Source organism: Cucumis sativus, chromosome 1 (genome assembly GCF_000004075.3).
Source record: "Cucumis sativus cultivar 9930 chromosome 1, Cucumber_9930_V3, whole genome shotgun sequence".
Classification (NCBI taxonomy): Eukaryota; Viridiplantae; Streptophyta; class Magnoliopsida; order Cucurbitales; family Cucurbitaceae; genus Cucumis; species Cucumis sativus.
In genome coordinates, this window is record NC_026655.2 from 9,821,370 (window position 1) to 9,840,504 (window position 19,135).

Consider the following 19,135-nt stretch of genomic DNA (forward strand, 5'->3'; position numbering starts at 1 on the left):
TTAATCACAAACCCATTTGTGAAAAGGTTTATGCACAAAAAATCTCCACCATACAAGGTGGTAAATTTGGAGGCAGCTAAATTTGAGTTTGAAATCCTATCAAATGGAATCTATTTCTGATATAAATTTATTGAATGAAAAGGAGATTTAGATCAGTTTTTGAATTTGAAATTCTTATTGTTCTAATTCATAACAAGTTCTAGTTCAACGAAAATGAGCACGACCTTCAAATACATAACAAATATGAAAATTTATATCATTTCAAACAAAGTGATAAAAGTGGAAGTCTTCCGTTTGTGAATGAGTCGGCCTTCTATACTTTGGTGAATAAAAGAAAAAAAAAAAATTGGTCATGTCTTTTTGGTACCAATTTCCCTTTTTCTCTTTAGAGCCTTTTTGTTTTCCCCATAATTGATCTCACCACTTCCTTTATCATTCGCTCCAACTTTCCTTCTCTGACGAAAACTACGACAATCTGAATCGGCCGTTCATCACAATGGCTCCCATTCTGTCGGAAAACGGCGTCGAAGGAGACGACGAGAGAGAGGAGGAGGAGGAGGACGATGAGGATGACGAAGAAGAAGAAGAAATTGCTGACGACGAGGAGGAGCCCAGGCTCAAGTATCAGAGAATGGGAGGAAGCGTACCATCTTTGCTGGCTAGTGATGCCGCCTCCTGCCTTGCCGTTGCCGAGCGGATGATCGCGCTTGGGACTCACGCCGGCACCGTTCATATTCTCGACTTTCTCGGGAATCAGGTTGGTTTGTTTAAATCGGTGCTAAATTTGATTCTTCTAACTCGGTTTTTTTGTTTGGAAATTTCTTGAAATTCGTTGTGCAATTGCCTCCAGTTCCGAGCTGTGTTAAAATTTGAGATTATGATAGTTGTTTTTGAAGTGTTTCAGTGTGGCTACATTTTACGCTATCAGATTAGTCGCTGTCTTACAGACCTGAGCTTCGATTATCTATGTATTCTATTCCTATCTATATACGCCGCTTCCTGATTATCTTTAATTAGATTGCACTTTATTGGTAGTGAACAAAATGTATCAATGGTCAAACTGTGAGATTTGATGAGGCATTAGAGTGGAAGGTTTTTTTTTGGGCAACCGTCGGATTTATTGCTACACATGCTCTAATCTTGTGAAGTATGTGCTCGATATTGTTTTTCTTAGGTTAAGGAGTTCCCTGCTCATACTGCCGTAGTCAACGATCTCAGCTTTGATACAGAAGGTGAATATGTAGGTAGTTGTTCGGATGATGGTTCGGTGGTAATAAATAGTCTTTTCACTGACGAGAGAATGAGGTTTGAGTATCATCGCCCGATGAAGGCAATTGCATTGGACCCAGACTACGCCAAAAAAACTTCAAGAAGATTTGCAGCAGGTGGTCTAGCGGGTCACTTGTATTTTAATTCCAAGAAATGGCTAGGATTCAAAGACCAGGTTTTTCACATCTTTTTTTTTGCCACCCCAGTTGAGAAAGTATTCCTTGTATCAGACAGACAGACTTGATTCTCACTACAAAGTTTGCTTGCGTTTTTAGGTCTTGCATTCTGGTGAAGGCCCAATACATGCAGTGAAATGGAGAACAAGCCTTATTGCTTGGGCAAATGATGCAGGCGTAAAGGTTTATGATGCTGCAAATGATCAGCGAATTACATTTATTGAAAGACCGAGAGGAAGCCCACGTCCTGAACTTTTGCTCCCTCAGTTAGTTTGGCAGGTTTGTTTCATTTTCATTACGCTGTAGATATACTGTACTGTACAAAGAAAATAACTGAAGTGGATGCTACTGCAACTAGCTGTAGGTCTAAGTTTCTAACAGAAGAAATAGCCACTGATTTACAGAAGCTGACACTATCTTCTGGTTATTTCATTAATATGCAAGTTGTATTTGTGGGCCTTTTTAAAATTAAATTCTGGTCTTTTGCATTTTTAATGTGAGGGAGATTTGAATATTTCTAAATAACATCTTGTTCTTGAATACTAGTAGAACTTTTCAAATATGAAGTTATTTCTTTTATATATAAAAAAATAAAATTACTTGGTACCAAATGAAGGTAGTGTTATTTAATTATTTGATACATTAACGTTTCAAATATTAAGAACTTTCTTCAGATAACTATATATATTTTGTTAATTAGGTCTAGAGAAATTACTATGTTCTATTACTATTCATTCTCTTGGAATAAAATACGTGTAGTTAATGTATTTTTTTCTTGGGATGAAATGCCTCTGTTAGTAAGAACAAAAAGAAAAAAAAAATGAAGTATGCTTTGTTTCTCAAATTTTTTAAATGAATACTTTCTCTTAAGATTCTCCTCTTCGCCACTCTCAAGTATTATTGGGCCTTGTGGCCTCATTTTGTTCAGGGTTTCTTTTAGACAACTTGGCAAGAAAGGTACCAAAGAATTTCTAAAGATAAGGAGCCTTTTTTTCTTTCTTGTATTTGTCTCTAATTTCTTCACTCCTTGGAGAGTTTCCCTTGCACATTTTCTTTTCATTATACCAATGGAAAATTTTAGAAAAGAAAAAGTTAGAGAGCCCTCTTTTGACAGAATTTTTTATGGTATTGTATATGTGACAATTACTTGGTTACACATCCTGTTTTTAATGATTATAGTTATCTTCTCTTTTATCCAGTTGAAGACCCTTATGTAACTCTTGGAATGCGGTGGTTCTTTTTCTTTCTTTTGTAATTTCATACATCAATGAACCTGTTTCTTATATTTATAAAAAAAATGAATACTTGGTAATTACCCTAAGCATTTTTCTATACAATACGATTGTTAATGGTGTAAACCAAAACTCTAATTTTTCATCAAAATGATTATTCTCCAAATGAGGAGAGAAATGTTGTATTTATAGAGAAATATGAGGACAAGGTTCTAACTATCCTTCTAACTAACTTTCTTAACTAACACTTCTTTTCTATTACAATTAACTCTCTTTCTCACTCTTGGGTACACCAGTTAACATTCTCACTAACTACTTTTGCACCTTTTTAGTTTTGATAAGGCATGTAAGTTGTAGTCAAAATAAATTGGTGCTATCCTCTTGTCATAGGATTAGTGTTACTATTTTCTTTATTGAGTATAATTTCTTGTTGTATATTCTTTATGTTTGTGTAGGATGATACTCTGTTGGTCATTGGCTGGGGTACATCTGTCAAGATTGCATCAATTAGAACGAACCATAATAGAGCAGCCAATGGGACACAAAGTAGTAGGCATGTTCCAACATCTAGCATGAACCGGGTTGATATAGTGGCATCTTTTCAAACCAGCTACTTAATCACGGGAATGGCTCCATTTGGTGATGTCCTGGTTGTTTTGGCTTATATTCCTGGGGAAGAAGGTGAAAAAGATTTTAGTATGACTGCTCCATCCCGGCAGGTATGTTCACACCAAGCTGAATGTACATATGCCCAGTCTTACCAGCATAAGATTTTAAATGTGTTTGAACTTTATTTTTGTACAAGTTTTTAGTGACTTGTTCAAATTGTACTTGTACTGCAAACTGGGAGCTTAGTAGTGAACTTGTGTTATGCATGTATCACAGCTTTTGGAATTAGATCCAAATAGATTTAATTTGTTCCTTGTCAGTTGTTCAGTGGCATGTTTGTCAAATTTCATGAGAAATCATAGTCCTTCTTTCTCCAGAAATGGAGGAGTATATTATTTTTTAAAACTTAAAACAATTCCTGATTTAATTATTTGAAGATTGTGAATATGCTGTTTCTTCTGTTCAAGTGTATATGCGTGAGTGGTTTATAAAGGTGTTTTATGATTATGTTAGGTGCCTGCTCATTTTTCTTCATAAAGGTGCTGGTTAATCCCTTTGATGTGTTATTCTTATCTTGTGTAAATCACTTTCAAGTAGGGAAATGCCCAAAGACCAGAAGTTCGTGTTGTAACATGGAACAATGATGAATTATCTACCGATGCCCTACCTGTACATGGTTTTGAGCATTACAAGGCAAAGGACTATTCCCTTGCACATGCTCCTTTTGCAGGTTAATTTATATCTATGGAAGAATATAAATTTTTTTAGCACAAGGTAAATTGTCTTAAATGTTCAAATACTTCTTTATGTCAGTGTAGGCAGCAGCTATGCTGGTGGTCAGTGGGCTGCGGGTGTTGAACCTTTATACTATATCGTATCCCCAAAAGACATAGTTATTGCAAAGCCCAGGTTGGTTTTTAATTTGTGTTGTTTCATAACTATAGATTTCTCATTTCTTGTTGTACCTACTTTTAATTGGTAACCACCGGAGAAAGAACTCTTATGACATGGACAACATGAAAAGTTCAAACAACTTTTAAGAAGTTTGCATATTTTCATCTTTAAAATAATATGTACGTCTTATGTAGTATGCTAATAACTCTTATGACATGGTCAACATGAGGATGCTATTAAATGGAACTTCTCCACGGATCCTTAGAATTGGGCAGGTCTTACAAGTCTCAAATGAATAATCAAATTGAGAATAGTAGTTTCAAAATTTATTCTTTAACTAAAGGGTTTTGCAGATGAAACTGTAATAATAGGACATTGGTGCTACATTACTCTTTTGAAAATATTGGTACTTTGGCTTTTCAATTGTAACGTTCATCATATTATTTTAAACAATGCAAAAGGAACTACACCATGTATCTTTTACTCTGCATCTGTATGTTTTCAGGATTGTATGTTTTATTTTTTCTTAGGGATGCTGAAGATCATATTGCTTGGCTTCTTGAACACGGTTGGCACGAAAAAGCTTTGGAAGCAGTTGAAGCAGGTCAAGGAAGAAGTGAACTACTTGACGAGGTACATTTCTTTAGCCCATTCATTTCTCTGCCTCCCTGCTTAACCATTCCTTTAATTTAAATTGATGTTTGATAATTTTTTTTGAAACGGAGACAAACTTCTTTATTAATAATAGTAAGAGCTCAATGGACAAGAGAATTATACAATGAGCTAAATAAAGAAGTCCAAACAAGCGAAAGAAGAAGAATAATAGGGATCAGAAGGTGCACCCGGACATCTCAATTAGGTTGACACCCCCTTAGCACCAAAACATCACATCCCATTAAAACTAACCTATTGCAACAATGAGAACAAAATCCATATTTACATGCACAGTTCATGAATACATATCGTTAGTTCGAAGAACTTCTGAGCTCTTTCTATTATATGAAGACACTTCTGCATTTCATATTTTGTATACTTGGTGTTAGTTGCATCATGTCTTGGTAACATAAGGGTTAGGCCCCAATGTTCCCCCTACCTGACACATTCAGGTTGAGCCCTTTCGCATGACTCCTCTTGCTAGGCTTAGGGATCATACCTGACTGGGTGTCTATCTTCTTTCATGATTATTATATTCATCCATTTCTCATAAAAAAAGAAAAAATTGGTTGCCCCATGTTATTTATCTAATGTTTCAATCTTTCTTGAAGTCTTCAAACAGATCTTTTTTTTTGAAATGGAAACAAGCCTCTTCATTGATATAAGGAGTGAGACTAACATCCCAGCAGAATTATAATTTGACCTTTTATTGAATCTCGGAAGTCTTGTACAACAACACTATATTTTTGTGATTCTTTTGAAAATTTTATTTCTACATTTCATCTTACCAATGAAATTTCTTTTGCAAATGAAAAATACGAAGTAAATCTTAATGTTGAAGTTCTTGATTGGCTCTGGGGATCCATTATCCTTTTAGTTTTCTTGAAAGCCTTGCTCGCAGAAATATGGTTCAGAACCAAGGGATCTTCCATAATGACTTTAATTGGTCAGCTTTTATCTCTCAAGTCTGCTAGAAGTTGAGGATGGTGGATTTTTTCCTTTTATTTCTTCTCAGCATCTATCGAGTCACTATTAGAACGTTTTGTATTGAGTTCTTTCACTTTTTTGGTCGGCTTTTGCTTCTTGTATTCTGGCATTACTTTTGTAGATTTGCCTTCTTTTGATATACTCTTTATTATTATTAGTATTTTCTGGATATGATGAGGACGCTAAAGGGGTGTCAACCTAGTTGAGATGTCCGGGTCCGCCTCCGGATCCTTAAGTTTCTTTGTCTGTACTCATAGTATATATCTCTTCTACTTTGAGTTTTCATTAATAAAGTGGTTGTCTCCTTTAGAAAAAAAGTGTGGAAAAATTAATGTTTTGTCATTTTTGCACGAGGTTAGTATAATAGTATTATAGTTTCCTAAGTTTTCTGCTGCCTTCTTTTAAAAAGAATAAAAGGGTATAATATTTTTTTGTTCCTTATGTGTTTAGGTAGGATCCAAATATCTTGATCACTTGATTGTGGAGAGAAAATATGCGGAAGCTGCCTTACTGTGTCCCAAATTGTTGCGAGGCTCAGCTTCTGCTTGGGAGAGGTAATTAGTTGATTGCCTTGTCTTACTTTCTTCATATGCTAGCATAACTACAGAAACTCATTTTTCACAGATGGGTTTTCCACTTTGCTCATTTGCGTCAACTTCCCGTATTAGTTCCATACATACCAACAGAGAACCCTAGATTGCGTGATACTGCTTATGAGGTTAGTCTGGAAGAAAACTCTGTTCTTTTTTCATTAATGAGTGATTTATTCATCTCCAACGGGAAAACTTAACATTTTTTAAACTTGTTTATGGTAGGTTGCTCTCGTTGCTCTTGCTTCAAACTCATCGTTTCATAAGGATTTATTAACAACTGTTAAGACTTGGCCACCTGTAATTTATTCTGCCGTGCCCGTTATCTCAGCCATAGAACCTCAGTTCAATACTTCTTCAATGACTGATGCTCTTAAAGAAGTAAATATTTATTTTTCTGTTATCTTTTTTATTTCACTTAAAGTGTGTTTTGCAGTAAGCTCATTTTTTTTTCCTGCATCAGGCATTAGCTGAGCTATATGTTATAGATGGGCAGTACGAGAAAGCTTTTTTGCTTTATGCTGATGTAAGTTTTTAGTTTTGTGCTCTCTCTCCATTGTTAGCTGGATCTAGAACACCACTACCGTTTCCCTTTTGAATACACATTTGCTTATGTTGCTCTTATTTTCAGCTGCTGAAACCAGATATATTTGACTTTATTGAGAAATACAATCTGCACGAGGCCATTCGTGAGAAGGTATGAGAATTTGGGATTAGAAACCATGCAATTCTCTTGTTTTTTTCTTCCAAGTAAAATTAAGTTTGTGTGGCAATTATGTTATAAAATGTCGTTTTGTGGCAACACATCTTGAAAGATAGGATCTTCTAACCATGATGAGTTGACCTAGTAGTTGGGTTTGAATGGAAACTTGTCACTTTTCATTGATATAATGAAAAGAGTGAAAACTTAAAATACAATGTCACTTGAAACAAAGGTACAAGAGAAATAAACATCTAGACTGTAAAGATAAAAGCAGTACAATTCAAGCAAATATCTTTCTCTCGAACTAAATTTCAGCAAGAAAAACTTTAAGTGCATTTGACCATAATACTATTAAAACAAAAAACTGCATTTGACCATAATAATTGAGATTAGGGCTTCAAAGAGGGACCAACAAGTATAATTCTCTTCTTTCGCTTGTTTGGACTTCTTTATTTAGCTCTTTGTATAATTCTCTTGTACATTGAGTTCTTATTATTAGTAAAGAAGTCTGTCTCCATTTCAAAGAAAAGAGGGATCAAACAAGTATTTGGAACACATTTTCCTTGAATGAACTTTTAGAGGTCCACTGAAGATGAAAAATAGCAAAGTTTGTACCAACAAACCGCATCAAATCTACAAAAAAAAATTGGTGCCAAAAATCTTCACTTGCTTCCGTACATAGGGGTATTGAGGGAGACTAGTGAACTGGAAGCTTCCTTTGGGTGGTGGTGGAACAATTTAACGTTCCAAATATCATAGCCCAAATAAGGATATTAATTCTCTTGGGTGTGTTGGTTTTCAACAAATTCTGAAAAACAGTTTTATCAGTTGCAATGGAGCTGCCAAGTGAAATGATTTTACTGGTAAACTCCTGAAGAACCCAAGCTCCATCCACGACTCTCTGAGTGGGTCTCTATCTTTTTTCCCCAATAGAATTTGTAGAAGTTGTTCAAACTTCTGAATTTCAACATCTTTTAGAAGCCTTTTGAAGTAGTTGCTCAAGAAAAAGTATTGGCATCCCTATGGTCGTAGACCAATTGGGAGAAATTGCAATCCTGAAAAGCTGAGGAAAACTAGAACTGAGTGAGCAAACATCAACTCAAGGGTGATTCCCGAATTGACTTATCTACCATTTTCTAATTTAAATGATGCCAACGAATCAACTTGCAACCACACTTTGGATGTACTAATTCAAGAGTTTCTTAGACTCGTGCCAAATTTTCCGGCCGCATGGTAAGAGAGTGAATCTAGCTCATGAAAAAGTCTTCAACCCTATTTTGCTAGTAGTGCCTCATTTCTGAATGTTAATCCCCCATTTTTTAATGGCCAGGAAACCAAATCCAATTTACAAGATGATTGATTTTACTGCCTTTGTTTCCTTCCCAAAATGGAGTCTTCAAGATTCTTTCAATAATTGAAATTACTTTGGCTGGCATAAGAAATAGAGACATAACATATTGTAAGATTCTCCAATACAGTTCTATGTAAAGTGAGTCTTCCTACACGAGAGATTAAAACACTTCCAACAATCTAATTTTTTCTAGATTTTATCAACTGTGGACTGCCAAAAAAACGTGACTTTTTTTGGGATAGCCATCCAATGGAAGGCCAAGGTATAAAAAAGGTAAATGTCTGCCTTACAGTGAAGTCGTGTGAAATCAGCTTTTCCGCATCAATATTGATTCCACTAAAAGCAGATTCTTCCCTATTAACTTTTTGCCTCGAGCATCACTCAAATAACTCTATTGCCTTTGTGAGTACATTTAACATGCCATCATCGTATTTGCGTAAAAGAAGAGTGTCATTGCAAATTGTAAAATAGACACATGGACCTTGTCTTTTCCAACAACAAATCCTTCAAAGAATGTGTTGTCTTGGCCTTCCATTGATAAATACTGAAAATTTGGGATTGCGAGCACAACTATTAATCCAAGTGATCCATTTAGGATCAAAGCCTTTTAACGTAAGAGCATCCTTCAGGAATCCAATCCACATGGTCGAAGGCCTTCTCCAAATCAAACTCAAGAATCTGTTAGATATTATATTAAATTTACCTTTACCTATTAGCTTAAGCTTTTGGGTTACATTGGTGATTTAAGAGGTTATCAGAGAATTTGCCCATTTTCTTTTTTGCTCTATATTCTTTAACAATCTCTATAGCAACAAGGATATAATTTGTATTTGTCTTCCACCTATAAGGCACTCTAAGAAGGAGAAACAATATCTGGCATTACTGACTAGTGACTCCATTATTTCTGCTTGAACCTTTGTGATGAGCTTGTTGATTGAAGTTGTGATACAATCTTACTTGAACAAGATTTATTCTATAGGTTGTACAACCGTGTCCTTGATTTCTAGAGATTGAAGCTGTGAGGCCAATTGGTCGGTAATCTTTAACAAAGGAAGCAACTTCTTTCTTCTAAATCAGACAAATGAAGTTCTCTTTGATACAAGCATTTAACTTTCCATTTCTGAAGAATTTTGTAAATAGTTCAAGTAAATCAGCTCTAATCAAATTCCAAAAACATACTGTAAACCCATCAGGGCCTTAGAACCTGGCGCTTTATTCTTTTCAAGGGCTTTCAAGGCTCTAAAAAGATTTTCAGCTGTAAGAGGGGCTATAAGATTCAAGTCTTGAGCTGCAGAAACTTGAGTTGAACGAAGATTAACTGAAATTGAACGGGAACCAGGTTGTTGCTTTTATAAAGAAGAGAAGATTTAAAATTTCTTCTTCAATGTTTTTGGTAGAAGTAAGAGAAACTCCTTGGCTGGAAAATAACTCTGAAATCAAGTTTCTTTCTCTTTTTTGCTGCCAAGAATTTGTGAAAGAAGCCAGAGTTTTCATCACCTAATCAAAACCTGTTGACCTTGCTTTTTTGAATAAAATTACGCTTTGCAAAAAGATAATTTCCATCCATTCACCTTGATTGCAGCTCGTATATCATCTTCCAGGGAAGACAAATTATTTGCTTCAGCTTTGAATCAAAATAATCTAATTCACTGAGAAGACTCTTTTTTCTTGGTTTTTATTATTTCTTCTGCAGCCGCATTCCACTCTTTTAATATCTCTTTAAATTTTCTAAGCTTTGAACAAATAACAAATCCAGCCCAACCTTGAATACTATTTCCATCAAAAGAAGCTTCAATTTCCTTGCAACAAGCAATATCCAAAAACCAACCTGGGAGTCTTGTAATTCAGTTTGTACCTTAGTTATTTTGTCTTTTGTAATTTGTTGATATCCTTTTGTAAATTTAAAAAAAAAAGGATTTAGAGAGAACAATTTTTCAGTCAGTCTCATGAGTAAACTATTTTTATGTTAATGTATTATATATATCTGCCTATTGCCAAAGTCTTTCTTATTTTCTCCCTCTCTCCTCTCCCCTCCCCTCCTTCCTTTCGTCCCTAACCACACTCTGGCCCCCTTTTTCTCCTCCGGTGTTCCTCATCCTTCTTCTCCGGTAAGTCCCCTAGAGTCTATTCTTCTTGTCCATTTCTGTTTAAGTAGTGGTCTGGTTTTGGTCATAATGGAAGTAGAAAGATGCAAAGTAGCGAATGCCCTTTACTGTATTTGGTTCGACAAAGAATACTTCCCTTTAGAAGACGTGGGAGCTTAGAAGATCTTGACATTATCTATTAGACACTCAACTCAGATGGTACTTGAAGGAGATTTCAGAATTCTTGTGTGGCCCGAGAATTGTTTTCTTCTTCAATCCTTTGAACAAGAAGTTAAACTCTCATATTAATTCAGTTGATATTTTTCCTAAAGAAAGACAATGTAGTTCCCTTTTCAACAGACGTTCCTCCTTTCAACCCTTCATCTTCAGTTTCCCTTTCCTCTTCTCTTTATTCCTCAACAAAGTCAAGCTCTAGAGCAAATTTGAAACGAAAGAAATATGCTAAGATCTTCCTACAACACCTCAAGCCATTTCTGAAGTACTTCATCCGAGAGAAAAAATCAAAGAAGATTTTGGCAAAACGTTCCTTAAAACCCTGATTTTTGAAGATCAAGTACCTGATTTTCTTGAGGAAAATTGTGCTCATTCTCTTTCATCAGCTTATTCCAGCAGCTCTAAGCTGTTTTTAGAGGCTAATCCAGATTTATTGGAAGTTAGCTGCACCTAAATTCAAGCCCCATCCTGTCCTTCTAAGTCAACTTCTCATCATCCTCCACCTACTCGGTTTAAGTACTATGAGTTCTCTTTGCCTAACTCTAAGGTAAAATTTCTGAGGGGCTCTCCGAGCAAAACCCCTCTCAACCAATCCAACAAGAAGGGTGAGCGTCTTTTTGACTCCCCTTTCAGCATTAGTAGTGAGGAATTGGAGCATTTGGATAGGTCAACTGATCTTGAAAGTAAGGAACATTTTGAGCCTTTAGAAATAGATTTCAATGTCCTATTTCCTTTAGAAATAGATTTCAATGTCCTATTTTTTTTGAAACGGAGACAAGAACTTCTTTATTAATATGAACTCAAAGTATTGCGGAAGAAATAAAAAAAAAAAAGAATTCATTTTTGAAGAGATACAAAGAGAGCCATAAAGAAGTAGTAATCAAGGGAGTTCTAGAGGAATCAGGAGGTGCACCCGGACAACTAAGTTGACGCGTCAAACATCATATCCTGAGCACAACCAATCAAAACAATAAAGAAACAATAATAAAATCATTCAGCTTAGTACAAAGGTCCAGAAAATAATATGGGACCGGAAGAAAACAACAAGAAACTAGGGGGAGGGGGAGGGGGAGGGGGGAACAAACTAAAATAGGGGGCAATCCTTCAAGGCTTCAAAAGCAGTAGAGGGCTTCAGTCTGTATAATTTGCAAACATTGAAACTGAGGCAACATAGGATTGGGCAGGTTGAGAAAGAAAAGCAACCCAATTAAGGTAAATGTCTTGGATGGAATAATTAACGAACTCCTTTTTAAGGGAACACCAAGCTGCAACATTTTTTTTTTTTGAAAAGGAGACAAGCTTCTTTATTATTAATAAACTCAATGTTCTGCTGCATGCATAATTTCTGCCCTTGGTCTTGCTTTATCGTGTTGATTTCATTCGAACCATAATTCTGAAAGTAAAGCATTTGACAAATTTTTCCATATGATACTTGATTTTTTGGGCAAACTTGGACCCGACAGAAGTTGAGCCACACTACCACTTAGTGAAATGTCAAATACTCGAGTTAAATTAAACAAGGAGAAAATCCTTACCCAGCAAAAGGAAGAGACAGGACAGTTCAGGAAAATATGAGAAAGATTTATACAAAGGTCTCAATGCCCTATTTCAATTCGAGAAGAGCCATGATCCGCAAATTTGCCTTCTGCAACTCATTTTTGTCCCCAGTTTTGCTAAATACTAGATCACTTAAAATCAATAGTTGCAGATTGTGGAACTATTCTAATTTGATTGTTCAGCCATTTAATATATTCCCCTTGATGTTGGTCTAACTTCAGTTTTTCTTGGATTTCCCTCACGTGGGTGGTAAGTAAAGCCTTCATGGCGATACTGAAATAGTGGAAGACTTTTTCGAGCTTCTTCTGAATTTGGAAGGCAGCCGGTTGCATCTTCTTGCAATTTTTTAGTTTTGAATGGGTTCTTTATGAGACAAATTTTCTATTATGCTTTGTATTTAGATTTCCACAACTTGATCTCTTCTGTTTGGATTTTGTTTGTTAGCTTTTGTTGTAGTTGTTGACTGAATTTCTCTTTACTCTTGCTCATAGTATAATACTCATGTACTTGGATCTCAAGTCTCTTTTATTAATAATAAATTAAGAGACTTATTTCTGCTTTAAAAAAAAAGTAAACTATTATTATGTTTATTATCATGTTCAAATGTATGACAGTCTTTCTTCTTTTACCCATCTTTCGTAGGTTGTTCAACTCATGATGCTAGATTGCAAGCGTGCTGTTCAATTGTTTATCCAAAATAAGGAACTTATTCCTCCAAACGAAGTTGTTTCACAGCTTTTCAAAGCTGGCGATAAGTGTGATTTCAGATATTTCTTGCACCTATATCTGCATTCCTTATTTGAAGTAAATCCACATGCTGGAAAGGATTTCCATGACATTCAGGTACAAACTACTGAAGATTAAGTTATCCTTTAGCGACTTGGTTTCCATGTTTTCACTCCTGTAGATGATTGATCTGTTCAAGTTAATGTGAGATGTGACAAGATTGCACCATTGTAGTAAAGTGAGCGATATAAATAAAATTACAACCAGCAATAATTTGACAATGAATTATCCTGTATAATGTCATACATTAATCATTAATATTTAAGCGATAAAAGTTCATCATAGCAGTAGCTATGCAGTCTTCAATTGCAATTAAGTCATCAATTTACAGATGGCAGTGGCGCTTCTTTTGAGGTGGGTTGCATAGACAGACGAGAGCTCAAACTTGACTACTGATAATTTTATATAATATATTGAATATTCAAAATAATTAAGAGTAAATAATGATCTTTTACATAGGGGTATAAGTAGACTTCAAAGGAACCACCTAATTTCCAAAATGAAAAATACCAAAAAGAAAAATAATTGTCAAAATTAGTGGACTTGGCCCAAGGAAGGATTTGACCTAATTTCCATTCCTTTTTTATCATAAGCGTGTTATCTATTTATTTCCCCCTTCTATCTTTTGTTAATATGAGAAATTAATAAGAAAGTCAGATCATGGTTTTCTTCCGGTACTCGGGTTTCCATGTAACTTGGTGTCTATTTTCTTTACCGCTTTTAATATGGTATCGTAGCAGAGTAAAGACGAAACTCTAGACACGATTGTTGATGAAACCCAAACAGAGACAGTCGCTGCTGTTGCTAGGATCAACGCTGTCGTTGTCACTGTCATGGAAAAGTTGCTCCAACTTCAGAAGCAGCCAATGATCACAATGGGCTCACCCTTGGAATCAGTCGCATTGTCTAGTGGAGGGAAAGAGCCTCACGCGCCACATCTGTCTGCCCACGCACTGTCGTCTGTCGTCTCTGCCATTCAATTGGTCTACTTACAACCGTAGCCCTCTGTCCAGTCGTAGCACCCTCTTGGTCAGCCACATGTGCATGCATTGCTGCTGCCCCCATTTCATGCGCTGCCCTCTTTTCATGAAACGTTGCATTCTGATCTTTTACATCAGCTGCACTTCCATGGTTCCGGTATATGAATCTAGGTTTGAAGTTGGTGAATCTTCGGTACAACCCAAACCAATTGACTTGTCGATGTATTCCAAGAACTCAGTAACTTCATTTCGTACTTTGGCCTTAAATTATATAAGTAGTTCTCTGGCACCATCTACAGGTGTCTTTCCAGAAGAGAAGCTGAATGACCCGTACTATTTTTCCTGGTCTCTAATGGTCAAAATGTTTCTTGAGGGAAGTCACCAATTCGGTTTCATGACAGGGGAGACTCTTCGCCCTCCACTCGGTGATGCCCATAAACTCTATTTGAAGCGTTAGAACGCCTCTTGTCTATATACATTGAGGAATATGGGATGTTACCTCCTACTTCAATAAACTTTCCAAGATGGGTCTGTGCAAAGAGACAATATGGGATACTTCAAATACCATGTACTCTGTGCTTAGGAGAATAATCTCTTATTATTTAATCGGGCTAAAGATACATATATATATATAGACAACTATACATAATAATATATAACTACATATTATAGCAATCATCACCATCATTATTCTTTTGACTAAGTATACTTTTCATTGGTTGAAGAAAAGATCACACTGCTAATGAGTATACCAAGAAAACATCCCCACTCTCTTAACAACCATATCAACTCAAACTACCGTTATTATCCTTTAGACATGATTTTGTATAGTTGGATCACCTTCTTATGGAAGGGTCCCCTGTTTTTTATGCGCCCATGAATTCTTTCATTTTTTCTCAATGAAAGTTGTTATTTCTCTCTCTATATGTATAAAAAAACAGAAAGAGCTCCCTTTTGGTATATTGATTACACTGATAGAATAACAAAAATTGATTTGTCAAAGAACACCATAAAGCAGCATACTTCTTAGCTCAATCCATAACTTGACCGAATCAAACAATTCCTTTAAGATTCTTTGGTTTCTCTGAAATCATGTTCTTTGGCTTTGGATGCATTTATTCAGCTTCACTCCACAAGTTGAACTATATTCTCCTATGAACTTCTATTGAACTACCAAATCAAATTAGAAGTCTAGAAAAGCTGCTCCGAACTCTAACCACTGTAGACATAATGAAAGAATAAATGAAATTGATCTCCATCTGCCACCAAAAAAAGGTTTACAATATCAATACCATTGTAGGGCATTTTAATCGAGCGTGTTGGACAAGAAATGGAGGTTAAACTAACAAAAGCACATTATACAAAACTGGATATGCGATATACTCACAGAATTAACATCCCAAGTGAAACTTTTTTGGTATGCCAAATGAGTAAAACTATAAACATTGCAGGTGAGGTTTATTCTGACTGATATTAAGATACTTTTTATTTAGAGCTTTTGGCTCATTTTATTCGCAACCATAATAAGTGGTTTCTTTTAGTTAGAATTTTCTTGCTTTTATTTAATAACTATTATGGTAGTTTCTTTTAGTTAGAATTTTCTTGTTTTTATTTAATAATTATCTTCCCCTTGACCCTCCAAAACTATTTCAGGTGGAACTTTATGCTGACTACGATACAAAGATGCTGCTTCCTTTTCTTCGTAGTAGTCAACATTATACACTTGAGAAGGTTTGGATTACCTATTGCTGTTTCTAGTGGTTATGCTGTATCTGTCTATGACCTTGTGAACATAATCTCAGGCATATGATATTTGCATTAAAAAAAATCTTTTGAGGGAGCAAGTCTTTATTCTTGGAAGAATGGGAAACGCAAAACAAGCCCTTGCTGTCATCATTGATAAATTAGGAGATATAGAAGAGGTACTTGCATTATCTTTTGACTGAAGGCAGTTTGGCTTCCAGATAGCATGGAAATTTGCATCTGAGTTTTCTTTTCGCTTTTGAGTTGTGGTTACAAACTAGTCATAAAACCTTGTTGTCATCACGGACAGGCAGTAGAGTTTGTTAGCATGCAACATGATGATGAGCTCTGGGAAGAACTAATAAAGCTATGTCTTCATAAGGCTGAAATGGTATCAACAGAGGCTCTTCCCTTGTTGTCTACTTTTCCATACCCTGATTTATTAAAAGGGTTAAAAAGGGTTTGTCCTCTGTTATTGTCAGGTTGGCATGTTATTGGAGCACACAGTTGGCAATCTAGATCCTCTTTATATTGTCAACATGGTTCCTAATGGTTTAGAGATACCTCGGTTTGTTTCACTTTCTGAAATCATTAGTTTTCAATTTCTGTGGTGTTTGTATCTGTTGTCTTTCTATTGCAAGTGGCATATATCTCTTTAAAGTGTACTGTGGTTCCTTTTCACTTGTATAATTCTATTTATTTAATATTTTAATGTTGTCTGGTCTAGAATTACGTTAGTGTTGAGTTAGAAATCCAGGTCTATCACAATTTTTAGTGCTTCTTCTTATACCTACTTGAATGAATTCTTTAGTTGCTTCACCTTTCCATATTCTCAATTTTGGAAACGCTTTGTATGTCCTGATTTTGTCTTGGTCATGTATTTTATAGCACGAAATCCTTAGCATAGTAAACTACTTCAAACATTTTAGTAGCTATCGGTTCTCTTTTCAGAGACAACAGGTTGTGCATAACATATAGCACTTATAGATATTGGGTGGTTTTACAACTATTTGTCACTGGCAAAAAGTAGTAAAGAAAACCACATAGGACTTGAATCTTGGCGTTCTTTTATCGAATCAGCTAATAATTTCATATCGTCTCTTCAAATTGTCTATTGGTTTTGTATTGTTTATTGATAATGTCCCTTGTATTATTCTTCTGTGTCATTGATATCTGCACAATTTTACAAGGGTACTATTTATTCGGCTAGGATTGTGTAATGTGCGCCTATACTATTAGTCCTTGTAATCTCTGTTTGAAACATTCGCAAGCTGTTTATAGTTGATTGTTGAAGCATTAAAACTTGGTTATTAACGTTCTTTCTACTTCCAGATGTTTTTTCCTCAAATTTTTTAATTGTCCAACGTGTGTCGCAATGAGTCATGAAAATAAGCATTTTAACCGTCAACTTTGTTGTCAGATTATAGGTTGTGCCTAAATTAAACAAATTGAATGTATGCAAAATTAGATTTTTCATTCGTATTTGGATGTACATTGAACTAAAATCCTTCCCTTGTTTTTATTTCAGCCTCCGGGATCGGCTAGTTAAAATCATTACTGATTACAGGACGGAGACCAGTCTTAGACATGGATGCAATGATATTTTGAAGGTATTTTCATGCGAGACAAATTTTCTTGCTTCACTAGAACTGAACCTTGTGCTATCAAGATAGTAATGCGTGGTTTCCAACAGGCCGACACTGTGAATCTATTAGTTAAGTACTACAAGGAGGCCAGACATGGAATTTACTTGAGCAATGAAGAAGATGAAGCACGTGGGAAGAGGAACGAAAATAAGGTTTCTCAATCAATTCAAAAATCTTTGAATGTTAGAATGATGGAGGTTAAGTCGAAAACTCGGGGAGGCACTCGATGCTGCATATGTTTTAATCCATTTTCAATACAAAACATTTCAGTCATCGTATTCTTTTGCTGCCATGCATATCACGAGACTTGTCTCATAGAATCAACCTCCAATCTTGATGCTATGAAAGGGACTGGAGAGACTGGCCACGACTTGACATCTGACTTCGATTATGACAACGGAGAAATAGAAGACGATGAAGACGGTGAGGATGATACAGACGTGGGCGGTCCTAGAATGCGTTGTATTTTATGTACTACTGCTGCTTCCAAGACTTGACAATGCTTTGTGGCGTCATGGGTTTCGTTATTTTTCTTTGTTGGGATTTTCTGAATTTGCTTATGAGCGTGCAAAATATGTACAGGCTATCATCTCTTTCCTTGCATCCGCTATTTGTACTTCTTTACTTTATCGAAGTTTGTATAATTAGTTGGAAGATTTTGGTTGATAGGTTGTACCCAATTTTTTAAAATTTTCATACAAAGCCTTTTAAGTTATGCTCGGGTTTGTAGCCGAGTTGAGTTGGGTTAGCTGATTTATGGGTTGAGGCCTGGGGTGATTGACACTTGTATATTTCTTTTTTCAACTTCAGTTCTTATGAGAATTGTAACTTCTTATAATGTCAATAATATACATGAATCATATTTGTGGCAAAGCATTGATCGTCTCTCTTTATTATTATTATTTTTATTTTGGTTAGAATGCAAATTTGACATCTATGATTTGAAAAAAAATAGAATTTTATTATTTTGAATTTACTTGCCATCTTTTTCATTGTACAGAACAATTTAACATTAGGACTAAATATTAAACCTAAGTACGTGTAAATTGTTTTAAGATTAGGCATAAAAGATAATTTGGGTTAGAAGTTTCAAGTTTTGAAGAGAAAGCTATTTTTAAATGTTTTAGTCACTATTGCAACTTTCAAATTTGAAACACCTATTTATTTACTTCTTTTAGATGATTTATGGTCATTTTATGCATGTTTTATGATTTTTTTAAAACTAATATACTTAATCTTGCCACATTTCACAACAATCACACAACTTTTGAAATTTCTAACCTCAAATTAACCTCAAATTGATCTTATTTGAAAGTATTTTTTACTACTATTTTTTTTCTCTCTCATCTAGGAGGGCCAAATGTAAAAATGAGATTAATTAAAATCCTAATATTATATTTGACCACAATTGTGTCTCATGCATCAACAAAAGCATAAAGATTGATTCGAGGATGGAAGTTGCATGCAGTCGGTGCTAATTTTTCTTTAAAAAAGGAAGTTGCTATCAGATACAATAATTTGGAAAATATTCAAAGCATAAAAGAAGGTAAAATTGAAAAAAAACCCCCTAAAATATCCACGTTTTTTCTTAACCATTAGTCGAATGGAAGTTGCCTTTATCGTTTGAGAAAAAGAAAAGT

General features: G+C 35.3%; 1 protein-coding gene across 1 annotated transcript; it reads left to right on the forward strand.

The window, feature by feature from the left end:
• The first annotated feature begins 308 nt into the window (after positions 1-308).
• LOC101219795 (vacuolar protein sorting-associated protein 41 homolog) lies at positions 309-18,368 on the forward strand. Its single transcript, XM_004139411.3, has 19 exons — positions 309-757; positions 1,175-1,444; positions 1,545-1,724; positions 3,133-3,396; positions 3,884-4,016; positions 4,105-4,195; positions 4,711-4,813; positions 6,272-6,375; positions 6,446-6,539; positions 6,637-6,792; positions 6,875-6,937; positions 7,043-7,108; positions 12,983-13,183; positions 15,760-15,837; positions 15,909-16,028; positions 16,160-16,240; positions 16,332-16,417; positions 17,378-17,459; positions 17,543-18,368. Exons 1-19 carry the CDS (start codon positions 497-499, stop codon positions 17,990-17,992), a joined length of 2,883 nt encoding a protein of 960 aa, XP_004139459.1. The 5' UTR covers positions 309-496; the 3' UTR covers positions 17,993-18,368.
• The last annotated feature ends 767 nt before the right edge of the window (positions 18,369-19,135 follow it).

Coding starts and splice junctions, on each gene's coding strand:
- LOC101219795 (XM_004139411.3), top strand. CDS start 497: ATGGCTCCCATTCTGTCGGAAAACGGCGTCGAAGGAGACGACGAGAGA. Junction 1,725..3,132: donor TCCCTCAGTTAGTTTGGCAG/GTTTGTTTCATT, acceptor ATGTTTGTGTAG/GATGATACTCTGTTGGTCAT. Junction 6,540..6,636: donor TGCGTGATACTGCTTATGAG/GTTAGTCTGGAA, acceptor TGTTTATGGTAG/GTTGCTCTCGTTGCTCTTGC.